The sequence below is a fragment of the Pomacea canaliculata genome, linkage group LG3 (assembly GCF_003073045.1).
Source record: "Pomacea canaliculata isolate SZHN2017 linkage group LG3, ASM307304v1, whole genome shotgun sequence".
Classification (NCBI taxonomy): domain Eukaryota; kingdom Metazoa; phylum Mollusca; class Gastropoda; order Architaenioglossa; family Ampullariidae; genus Pomacea; species Pomacea canaliculata.
This window is the reverse complement of record NC_037592.1, coordinates 8,430,568-8,443,144: the sequence shown is the minus strand read 5'-3', so window position 1 is coordinate 8,443,144 and position 12,577 is coordinate 8,430,568. Positions and strand designations below refer to the sequence as shown.

The 12,577-nt window shown below is 36.8% G+C and overlaps 1 protein-coding gene across 2 annotated transcripts; it reads left to right on the top strand.

Moving 5' to 3' along the window:
• Positions 1-873: 873 nt before the first annotated feature.
• Positions 874-11,434, top strand: LOC112558484 (zinc finger protein GLI2-like). Of its 2 annotated transcripts, XM_025228944.1 has the most exons (14): positions 874-2,194; positions 3,199-3,287; positions 4,366-4,482; positions 4,880-4,969; positions 5,538-5,719; positions 6,656-6,854; positions 7,365-7,539; positions 7,699-7,872; positions 8,085-8,183; positions 8,499-8,669; positions 8,888-8,941; positions 9,782-9,946; positions 10,233-10,357; positions 10,602-11,434. In XM_025228944.1, the coding sequence occupies exons 1-14, from the start codon at positions 946-948 to the stop codon at positions 10,755-10,757; spliced, it is 3,045 nt and encodes a 1,014-aa protein (XP_025084729.1). In that variant the 5' UTR covers positions 874-945; the 3' UTR covers positions 10,758-11,434. The 2 variants fall into 2 exon arrangements, with proteins under 2 accessions (XP_025084729.1, XP_025084730.1); XM_025228945.1 differs by lacking the exon at positions 8,888-8,941.
• The last annotated feature ends 1,143 nt before the right edge of the window (positions 11,435-12,577 follow it).

Here is a 12,577-nt window from a genome sequence, read left to right as displayed (position 1 = left end):
GAGAGTAAGTTTGTAGTGTTTGATGAGTGGCTTCGTCTTTCAGTTAATATAACAGACACTGTTGCATGATCAGTTATTTACCATGGGAAAGAAAGTGCATATCCACCCGGCCGCGTGCTACAATATATATCGATCGATCTTCCTTCTTTGGAGAATGTCTCGTGATAGATTTAAAAATCTAATGATGGCATACACAGTATAACACTAGCAATACCTCTAAGCTAAAATCTCATTTATAAAACGAGCTTTAACGTTTTGTGTGGGTTTTTTTTTTTTTCATCAGAAGTGGTTAGTCATATCAAGCATATCAAGTTTGATATTACTGTGGACTAATCATAAAACAAAAGGTTTACCCTTTATCAATGTAATTATGAGGTCCATTCTCAGGCTAGAAAATAATTAATCATTAAGAACAAAATATAAATAAATGAAACAAGTCGTACTTGACGTGATATTGTGTAGCGTACCGTCATTACCTCAAGTCTGAAAATAATTACAGCCAATATTTGTTGAAAATTAATCTGATTATATTTTAGAACCCTTCGTCCTTTTATATTACCATGAGAAAGAACATGCGAAAAGTATACCGCATTTATTTCCAGTTCGCGCGTGCATACACCTTGAGTCAGGGGAAACAATTTGACTCTGCGGTCTAAGGGAAACAACCTTACTGGAATGTCCCTTGCTTTATGTTATAACCAAATATGTCTATATCGTTGATAATACCTGTTCACAATTGTGTTAAATAATTACATTTGTTCGACAGCATTTGTAAATGCACTATTCAAATAAGAACTGTATCCGATATTGTCTTTGAGACATATCGTCTTTCGAATGTACCTTACCACCGGAGATTGAGTAGACGTCATAGTCACGTGATACACTCGCACCGACTCTCTGTACTGTGATATCGAACCCCGTTTAGGCAGACTTTTGGGGTCCGAAATGTCGCTCGAAGGGGCTCAGAATAGGGGCAAAGATGGCGGCGCCCATGAAAATGCACATGAAACTAGCTTTGACGAAGGAATTTTGTATTTGACTAAGGATACGCTTACTTCGGATGTCAGAGATATCACGGACGTGCATTCTCTTCAACTCGTGCAAGATGGCGATTCTACAGTCAGCATACGCGGGCTCCTTGCCGGCGACGGCGAAGACTTGGACAGTTACAGCTACGATCAAACTGTTGTGGACGTCAGTGCAGAATGGATGAAATCCCGCTGCAAAAACCTGGGAATAGAATTCGATATTGTTGGCGAGGAAAACGTTGGCGATATTCTGGGACTGGATCCAGAATCAAACAGTCAGTTTCTCAGTGGTGGAATATCTGAAGACAATGGTATGCTGTGCTCTGATGGTGGAAACCTCGAGGCTCACAGCATTTCTTCTTCTAACGATGCTAAGTGTTCGGACATCATGCCACTGTGCAGTCTACCGGACGATCTTAACTTAAAGACCGAACAAGTATTGAGTCAATCGATAGATGCTCAAACGGGTACAAGTGGCTTGGTCATTGGCAGCTTTGGTACAGGTGGGACAAGCGTGTTTGGAGATCTACCATCCTCGCTTCATAGTCACAGTGTAGGTTTTCAGCCAAGTTCCGTCAAAACTGAGCAGAATTTCGATGATCCCAGTGACATAGGAACACTAACCCAGTCACATTCACAAATACAGAACATTCTTGATTCCAGCTATGCATCTATAAATCCTTCCTCTTCTCAAAGTATATTAGGTTCTGCAGGGACAATATCAACATGTGTATCAGATAGTGGTGGAATTCTTCCTAATTTCTTAGGCATCAATAGATCATTAAGCACACCTTCTGTGAGTGAACTTGGAATGTCAGATGGCGACAATGGGCCAAATGCAGCTATAGAGAGTTTGCAGCAAAATGTTTTCCTATCAGCAGCAGATGGAGTGACTACATCAGTCACATCAAATCCGGCACCAGTGGACACGGACCCATCAAGAGTGGGTATCAATGACCCAGGTAATGTGACACTTGCAACCATCTCTGTATCTACAGACAAGGAGGCCAATTCAACACAAATTTTAGTGAATACATCACAAGGCCAGCAACTGTACATGATCAACACCGCTGATCTCAACCAGGCAACTAGTGCCATCATGCCTCTAGCCCAGCCAGTGGACAGCCTGTCCTCTGTTCAAACATTGACAACAGTACCACAGTCAGGTGTGTATGTGTGCATTTTGTCGAAACAAGGCTTTAAACAGTAAATGGGAAATGTGTCGTAACCACAAAACATTGTAACCCGAGGACTGCCTATATAACTGTTCTTGTACTTAAGAAATTATCACTTCGTAAAATTTTCAGCTTGGATCCAAAAATTGATTAAGAATTGTGATTGTGCTTATGGCTTTGTAGCAGTAGAAGTTAAGTCACAAAAAAATTAAAATGGTAAACTTGTTTGGAACAAAACTGACAGTAGTATATTAAAAATCCTGCTAGGTGTATTTGTGCATATAGTGCAAAAAAAAAAAAATAAACAATTAAAATTTAACATTTAGGGTCAGTGTTGTTAGGTAAAGACTCGAGGTGTAAAAACTGTCTTCATTTTACTGAAAGGTGGATTTCTCCACTCTTTCGACGTATAAGCTTGAATTTAAGCAGGATTCACATGTTAAACAAATTATCGTAAAAATGTATTTGGTGCTCATGTTTAAAACAGATGTAAAGAGTTTGAAAGTTTTTAAAAATATAATTATTAAGAGTCAGTCTGTCGAAAGACCCATTAGAAAAAAAAATAAAACTACAAGTTGTGTCAAGAGTGATTAGCTGTTCATCAAGCTGAGCTTTTGACATATTCTGTACCGGAATATTCCATGTTCATTGTCTTAGCTACGAAGCCGGCGCTAGGGGTATGCAGGGCCTTGGGCAAATAGAATTGTGGGACCTTTGGAAGCCAGCATAACATACGCAGGGCAATAAAAAATTATGGACTGTCTCATCCTTATGGTGCACTTGTTTGCACGGACCTTCATCAGGTATAGGAGGTGGTCGCCCGTGCTTTCACCACTCCTCCTAGTGCCAGCTCTGCTGCAGAGTATGATGATTATTATTATTTTTGGTAGCAGTAAGGGACTGCATGAATCCATGATCAGGGATTGGGAAATATTATTTGTCTATAGATAAAAATATGCTTTTATATTTTCATGTTTTCTTCTCATAAAAAATAGGGTATTTACTCCTTCCCATTGTGGACAGTGGCTTGTCAGGAACAGTGTTGCAGGGAACTGTGACTTCTGGAGACAATTTTACAAATCAGGTTAGAATTAATCCTTGCTGCTGATGTGAGAATGAGAATAACAGAGAGAGAGACAGAGTTTAATTATATGAAAGAAATTCAAATGATATAAAACAGTTATTTTAAGTCAGGAGAGAGGATGTTGACTTCAGTAGTGAAATTTGTGTGATTTACTGGCAGTCATGATGAAAGTGCAGGGGTCCTGAAAACAGCTTGCATGTGAGCTGTCTCCTCTCCCCTCTTTTGCATGTGGCATTGTGAGGGAAGGTTTGGAGGAAAGGCAATATTCTGAGCTGCAATATTATTTCAGCAAACTTTTTTGATTGGTCTTAATGCATTTTGAAGGACTGGGATTTGAGGTTGTAATCAGTAATTGTAAGGTTTGCTTATTTATTGTATTAAAAGTGTACTATATTAGTGTTTGTCATCTTTTGCATTATACATAAAGGTATAAGCAACAGTATATTTGCTAAGTGAAAAAGGATCCTGATCTTAAAAGAAAATCTAGCCAAATGGCGTTCGATTTGAATGAAAGATTTAGAATATCTGTATCTTTACAAAATTTCAGGTTTAAAATGAACTGCTTACTAAAAACACTCTTGCAGATTGTTCCTGAATGCTGTCCTATTTTGTACTCTTTCCTGAAGGAAAACAAACTGACTCTAATTTATTATTTAGGCAGCACTATTAGGCATGCTCATAATGTATTTATGACAAAAGAATTCCAAAGTCTTCCAAGTGAAAAGTGTATTCATACAACAAGCACACATAAACATTGGCAGTCATGATGAAAGTGCAGGGGTCCTGAAAACAGCATGCCTGTGAGCTGTCTCCTCTCCCCTCTTTTGCATGTGGCATTGTGAGGGGAAGTTTGGAGGAAAAGCAACATTCTGAGCTGCATACCACAATGTAATATATATTCATACCACTTATGTTCACTCATAAACAGATTTATGTAGTAAAAATTTTCAGCAGTTGCAATGTTTCCTGATTTATCATGATGATTAAAGTACTTGGTGCAACTGCTATTCATCATGTAAAATTGAGATATATATAGTAATATTTTCTGACTTTTTTGTGTGTGGGTTTTGACATTCAGAGACAAAAAACTGGTGAAAACTGGGCATGCTCAGAACCTGGTTGTAACAAAGTGTTCACCAAGTTGTCCAAGCTAAAAGTACATGCTATGCAACACACTGGAGAACGACCATTTAAGGTAGGAGATAAAATAAGTTTACGTTTTCATGTTCTCTTAATAAATTGTTTAAATGCAACACACACACATGCACATGTACAGCATACGGGGAGAGAGAATAGCCATATTCAAGCAAATTTAGAAGCTACAAATTATTTTATTCGTGCTAATAGAAGCCATGTGGGTGGCACAGTAGCTTCACTGATAAATATTAAATATTTTAAACTCATGTTTCATTCATTATGCTAAGTGGTTAGCATTCAGATTAAGTAAACAGTTTCTTATACTAGTTTTATATTAGACTGTAAATAAAAGGAGATTATAAACATTGCTGTATAATTTGTAACACACACGCAAATGATGGAACATTTAAGCTTATCCTTTATTCCCCCTTTTTATGGTAAATTTATGTTTTCAGTGTTCCAAACGTGGATGTGACTGGGCTTTTACTACTTCATACAAACTCAAAAGACATGAAGAGTCTCATGAAGGAAAAAAAGGATTTTCTGTAAGTGCTCATGAAAATTCGTTAACTTTGTTAGTTCTTTGAGTCTTGGTCTTGACTATTGATTCTGATCCCTGGGTACACACAAATCCGAAGTATTTTTCAGAACGCATAAAAAACAAACCGAACTTGACAGGAAGATAAATCAAAAATAGTAATTAAAGTCTGCATGTTCTTATGCTAAGGAATATAACGCTAAGGAATGTAATGCTTTTCAAATATGATTCACCTGGCTAAATGACTTGATTTTGTCCCTTTTGGCCTTTATAGTTTTGTAGTAAAAATTATTGAAAATAATGGACATAGATTGTTGGCCCAGACTAATTAGTTGCTGGTTAATAAAGTTAATAGTCTGACCCAGAGAGTTAATTTGTGACTAAATCATGATTATGGTTTGGTATATGATTTTGTACATTACGTTCTTATTTATTTTTTGCATTTCTGCATCTTTTACATCTTATTTTGTGTACCGTGACTTGAGCATGTTACTAAACACAAGCTTATCTTGTTGCTAAGGTATCTTTTTTCAGCAAATATTTGTTACCTATCATGTATCCCATACATTTTCTAGTGTGACTATGAAGGATGCAACAGAGAATTCACCACACTCTACAACTTGAATTCACACCGAAAACTTCATGAACGCCCATGCACAGAAGCATGTCCAGTAGAAGGGTGTGATCTGAAGTTTCCTACTAAACGGCAGCTAGATGTTCATCTACGTGCACATAACGGGGAGGAGAAAAAATATAAGTGAGTTTATCTTAAAGTGTAATTTGAAAGTTTTTATAGAATCTTATTTTATTTGTTTTGCTAAGTTAGATTTTGTTTTTTTGAGAAGAATTTTATTCTTTTTATGTTCCTGATAAGAGAGTTGAGATACAAAAATATTTATAAGTAATCTGGTTTAAATAGCTGAGTGGTTTGACCACTGTCATCCGAAATGAGAGGTGCACCAGTTTGATACCTGTGTAGTGCAGCTCAGTCGACCCAGCTTGCAGCAATGGATACCTGACTCCAAAGAGGGTTGGGGAAAGTAAGGCAATGAGGGGGACGAGATGGGCATCGCCCTCACATAAAGCTGGCCCTGAGAAAAAGTGAGGTCTCTAACCTCTCACTCCCTAAAATGGTCATAGGACAACATTTACCTATTTAAATGACACAATGGTCACGCTTTGATGTAAAGACTTAGTTGGTAAGCGAGTGTTTTGTGCGAACGAGCAGTTGGACATTGATAAAATTAAAACTCATGTAAAATCAATACTGGACTGATTAACATACCTGGCAATATAAACATCACTTTGCTGACATATGATGACTGTCAGCCGCAGACCACCTGACTTACGCATGCAGCCCAGAAATGGTCTGTGGACCACACTTTGAGAACTACTGGGCTAGAGAACCACCTCAGTTCAGCATGTAAAATAGTAGTTCCCAAAATCTTACCAAATTTAGTAAGACCCTACCATTTTACAAATATCACTATACATAGAAGTAGAATCCATAACTTCATAAAAGTAGTGGTTGTATGTAGAGAAAGAAAACCTTTGTTGCTTTTGATTTTGAAAGATATAAAAATTGTCACTGTAACAACTAAGACTACAATATCTTTAGAAACTGGAAAATAACAAGAATAAAAATGCACCTTTTATTTCAAGTTTTATTTTTATTTTCTGGCCTCATGTTCAGATGCCCATATCCAAGCTGCAAAACAGTGTTCTACTCACCACACAGTATGGGTTCCCATGCACGAATACACCACACAGACCAGCAAGAAGAGCTACGTTGCAATTTTGAAGGGTGTGGCAAACGTTTTGACCGTAAATGTCGCCTCAAGCAGCATATGCGACAGCACACTGGAGAAAAGCCATATGTATGCACAGTTGAGGTAAGACATTGGGCAGTTTTATACTTACAGATGGTAAGAAAACACTGAATTTGAGGGGACAAAGGCTTTTGCTAAGATGTGCTTGTCATTGGGAAACTGTCACTGTAGAGAGTGGTCAGTATGGTGTATGATTTAGAAGAAACCACATGAAGTGGGCAGTCAAAGAAGGACAGCAGGGGCATATCTGGAACTTTGAGCACAACTTGCATTTTTGATATGCTTTAGGGAAAAGCATAATAGTAAAATGACTTAAATCAGTTGTGAGTAAAAGGGCTTTCGAGAGAAAATTTGAAATAAATGAAGTTCGGGAAGAATTTTCAAAATATGACAAAAACACAACTTTGCTTCTTTATTGTATCTCTGTTTCTATCAAAGGTAGAACCTTATTTTTTATTTTTACCCCTACACTTCACGATAGCTCACATTTTAAAGTGATATACCTACTGGAAACAAAGTTTTGACTGCCACCACCTAAAAACAATGTGGGTTTTTTTTTATATGTCTAAACAGGGTTGTTCATGGGCTTTTCCTTCCGCTAGCAAGCTGAAGCGCCACTCTGCGAAGCATCTAGGTTTGCGGAAATGGGAGTGCCACGTTTGTGGCAAGGCCTTTATGCGCTCAGAGCACTTGAAAGGCCATCTTATCACCCACAGTGGTTCCAGACCTTTTACATGTCCTGTTGAAGGTAAAGAGCTACAGTTCACGGTTGCTAATTTTAATTATGTATTAATATATTTTGCATTTTTTAGTCATTATTCACTCCTCCTTGAAAATGATATAACTAAAATAAAAAGAGGTCTTATGGTGTTAAATGGATGTTCATGTTGTCACTGGCATGCTTCAGGATGTGTCACAAGCTTCACTGCCAAGAGCAGCCTTTATGTACACCTGACCAAACACAATAAAGAAGGGGGGAAGTTGACCTTTCACTGTCCCATGGAGGGGTGTTTCAAGAAATACAGCAGAAAAGTGTCACTCCGAAATCATATATTCAAGCAGCACCTTTCCTCATCTGAAGGTAAGTTGCACAGTTGCTTTGGTCAAATGTGAAACTGTAAAGCAAAAAGACTCTAATGTTACCGATGAAGTTTTGGTGATATTCTTCATTGACTAAGAGGTGTTATAAAATGGTCATGTTTCCAACATTCTGTTAATGACAAAGTTCTATGCTGCAGCAAGATTCTGCTAGAGCTGGAATAGTTAACAGTAACATTTGTGTTTTATTACTAGGTGGCAGTTTACAGGGTCTGGCTGACATTGCGCAGCAACTTGTAGGCACAAATGAAGAAGCAGATGGGGATGATGATGAAGCGGATGCAACTAACACGGGTATGTCTTGAAGTGGCTGAGAGATTTCTTTGACTCATTCCATCAGATGCTATTTGTAGAATTCATTATAAATTTGCTATAGCAACTTGTTATTACGGTCATTGAGTAGTCTTTCTTTCATCTTGCTGAGTCTTTGACTTCTTTAACTCATTGATCAGTGTTTGGTGCACTTATAAGGATTAGAGGCTTCTTAAGGAGCTGAGAATTGCGAATCATTTTCTTTTGCCAACTGTAGCCTTTTTTCTTCTGCAGCTTATCAGCCTTTTCAGTGAAGTAGAAACTTTTTGAATTTAAAGAGATTTTGGTATTTCTTAGGTGATATGATGGGAATAGAATCATCTCAACTAGGAGAGGGAGGGGAGGACCTGTATTCTAGCCAGCTGACAAGTATGACTGTAAACCAACTCTTGTCTACACCTGTCACCATTGATATGGATACACCAGAACCAGACCATGGATTGAATGCACAACCCAAGATTTCTCTAGGTAAGTTCACAGCATGCTTTTAAGAGCAACCAAGAAGGCATAAAAGACTTTGTTTCAGAAATGCCTTTCAATAACCCCATTCTTGCCATAGTCCTGTGTTGTCCATGGTTAAGCTATGTGTATATGTTTGTGTTTCAATAAGAGGGGTTTTATTTAACACCCTTCCCCTATTGTATTTCATATTGATATCCTGTTAATTTGACTCTTTCTTTCTGTAGGGAGAAAGTGCGCTTTGCTACCAGCTGACGAGGCAAAAAGTGAAATTTCGACCGGTATTTTAAAAAATTTATACCTATTAACCTTCAACATTAACAATTATCGGTGGTCATCCGTTTTAAAAAGCATTTTTAAAACATTTACATGGTGTAAATTTTAAGAAATATAGGTTTTCTTTACTGGTAGTAAAATCAAATGAAAGATTGTAATAGTGTGCGACAGAGAATTCACAAATCGGAAAGTAGTTCAGCCGTTAGAAATTAAAAAAAAAATTAATTACATGATATAAACAAACATAAAGTACCAAACAAACATATTTTATTAGAATATACATTTGAATTTAAATATTACTGTTTTCTTCTTATTTTCAGTTTGAGTACAAATCCATGTTGAATTGAGTAACCGATAAACGAATTTAAGATGGCGCTTAAACACAGAATCTTTCAAACATAACGAAATACCTGATTGGTTGACTTTTTCAGCCTTTAAAGTTAAGTAATTCATAGTTGAACTTCTAAAGGTTTCAGTACTTGCCTCTCTTATGTTTTAATTCATTTACACACAGATTACAACAATACTTCAGTCGTACTAGTCATACACAGAGACAAGCGAGCGGGGCGCCTTCAGCCAACCCTGTTTATCGCGTTTATCTCATGATAGTTTTTTTTTTCCCCACCAACATAATGTACTTTACTTGCCACGTTATTGGAAGGAGAGCTGCACAAAACCTTCATATGCTTATGATTGTACAGAGTTTGAACATAATAATCAAATATTAGTTCATCAAACTCTGTTGTGTAGAGGTACAATGTGCAATACAAGTTATCTCTATCATTATTAAGATCCAGCTTAACTCAAGTAAGATTTTATTGGTATTATATATCCTTTCTTCCTAGATCCACTGCTGAGTCGCATTAAGCTTGAGGGCCGTAGTGGTTCAGCTCGCACAGATTACAGCAGTAACCATCGGCTTAGTGACTTGGCACGCCGCAGATGGCACCAGAAACGTGAAAGCAGTCATAGTTCTTCTTCTATGGATGCAGACATTACAATGAAGACAGGTAGTTTGATTCTATCTGTGCATCCTACAATTTTATTTGTAGGCAAATTTTTAGCAGATGGTTTAGAGTGTTTGTATGTGGTAGTAGATTTCTAGTTTAGTGAATGAAGAAATAAATATATGCTAATGGTAAAAAAGATGGTCTCCTCTTTTATAAATTCAAGAGGTGAATACCATAGGTCTTTGTCTAATGAAAGAGGACTGAAATTCTGAACATGCATTAAAGTTTGTGGCAGTTTTGATTATGTTTGCGTCAACAGTTATTAATGTTTATTAATGTGTCACAGATGATGACCCAGATGACCCTTGTGCTATTGAACAAGATTCATACATCACTCCAGAATCTTTGTCTGGCCTCACCTTCAGAGACCCAGAAACTGGAATTACATATGTCCATACACAGCTGTTGCAGGTAAAACCTGAGGGGTCACAAATCATTCCCTCCATTTCAAAATCTGAAGCCATGTGAGAAATACACTGGCCATCTCGCATGTTTTTGTTTTATTTTGCTAATTTTTCTTTTTGCTTTGGTTCCCTTTGCAGTTATTGGTGGTATATATGTGTGTGATTAATAAAGCATTTTGAGTGAAACTTTTGCTTATAAAAAATGGACTGTGAAGAAGAGTGGATTCACTAAGTATTTTTTCTGGTTACAGGATGATCCACCTCATTCAGTGCTATTTAGTGGGGATGCAGTGGGGCTGGGTGGAGATGCTGGATCATTAGGAGATGGAGCAGGGTCAAGTATCATGGACATAGTTCCACCTTCGCACTTCACTGGTACTACAATCAATTTGCAGGACCTTGTGTAACATATGAGGAACAGTTTAACCTGGATGACAATTTGCAATTCTTGTTATAGGAAAGACACCTGGAAGATTCTGCTGCTGCATTTCAATGAGCACATTATACTTAAACTGTTTCTGGTATCTCTCTGTGGGAACTGCTAGGATGTTTGGCTGTGCTGAAATATAATGCTAGAAGACATCTTGCAGGCCTTCGGTAGAAGTAAACAGGTAACAGTTTTGTGGGAACAAAGCTTGTACACACGTGGAAAGTGTGTAGAATTTGCTCATTCAGAAGTGCAGTTAACATTGTAAAAATTTGTCTCATATTAGCTGTGGAAAAGATCATTCGTGTTCCAAATGTGAGTGTCTGTGTATCGTGGAAGGTACTGCAGGCTTGCATGATTTTTGATGTGAAAGTCTCGGAATAGCATGAAAAAGAAGAAAGCATATATCCTTGTGTGGGTAGGTGAGTTTCGATGTGGGCGCACTTGTTAATGTGTACAGTGAATGGAGAATGCCTGAATCAACCAGTGGCCTGTGATGACAAACATTTTGTAGAGTTGAATCTGTGATAAAAATGTGAAAATCTCCATATATGTCTTAACACTGTAGGATGATCCTAAAGCATTTATCTTTGGAGCAACTACACCATCTGTTTTCGATGTTTTAAAGCAGTACAATTAAAAATTTTCTAGAAAATATTACTGGATCTACTTTTTATATCATGTGAATGCCTGCAGCAGTGAATTTTTTTTAATAATTGCTTTTGTATGGATAACTAAAATCACTGTCTCAAGAATTTATTTTATAGTTGTGTATCCTTCTGTTCCACTAAATAAATTTGCTGATACAGGGTCTGTGTGGGTCAGGAAGAAATTGAAAAGTCAGTGTAGTTTGAAAAAAGATTTTCAGTACCTGGAAAATCAGTTGAAGAAATTCATTAAAAGTCAGGAAAAAGTACAAAAATATTTGCTGAAAATCATGCTAAATTTTTTTTAAGCATTTTTTTTTTTTTTAAGATTGAGTGAACTTGTTTGTTTTTCTGTATGAGCCGGATATTGACCCCTGCTGATGTGTACTGGCATTGTCATCCTCCTACAATATCGACAAAGCAGACTTACTTTACTAAGATGTGGCTTACAAATAAAAAGTTTTGAAGCTCACAGAATTGAAACAAAGGCAAGGTTCCTCTATAAACCAGGATTTATTTCTTTTTTAAATGTTAGAAAGTCCATGAAATTTCCATACAAAAGTTTCATTGTGCATTGCAGTCCCATTATCATTTTCATTTCATTCATTTTTCGCTCATGAAACACTGATTATTGCAATGAAAATAAGACAGAAGATGAATTTATGTAGGGTAACATCAGAAACAGGTCTTTATTGACGAAAAATGAAATATATTATCGTTTAAAAAAATTACGACAAAGGTCTTGTTTGACCAGCTTTTCATAAAAGCTGTCACTTCAAGTGAAATTTATTAGAAGACACCACATCCAAGAGAAAAAAAGAATAATATGTAAACGTAAGCTTCCAAGCCTTTAAAAAGAACGAAGAAAAGATTTTAAATATCTTTAAATCGTTAATTTGCCTTTTTCTTATTTTTTTCAATTCAAAAAACTTAGCTGAAAGAGATACTGCGCATCTTGCACTTGGTAGATGAATATAATTAAACACAATTTATGTTGTCAGTCATTGCATTTCTATTGTCCTAAAATTACCTTTTAAGCAAGAAATTCTATTAACTGTCTGTATTATTAGAATTAGAACATCATTTGCACACCTTTAATTGAGCCCTGTAAGAAATATTTCATTTTTCGTGAATCCTTTCCAAGGCTTTGATG

Coding starts and splice junctions, on each gene's coding strand:
- LOC112558484 (XM_025228944.1), top strand. CDS start 946: ATGTCGCTCGAAGGGGCTCAGAATAGGGGCAAAGATGGCGGCGCCCAT. Junction 2,195..3,198: donor GACAACAGTACCACAGTCAG/GTGTGTATGTGT, acceptor CATAAAAAATAG/GGTATTTACTCCTTCCCATT. Junction 4,970..5,537: donor AAGGAAAAAAAGGATTTTCT/GTAAGTGCTCAT, acceptor TACATTTTCTAG/TGTGACTATGAAGGATGCAA.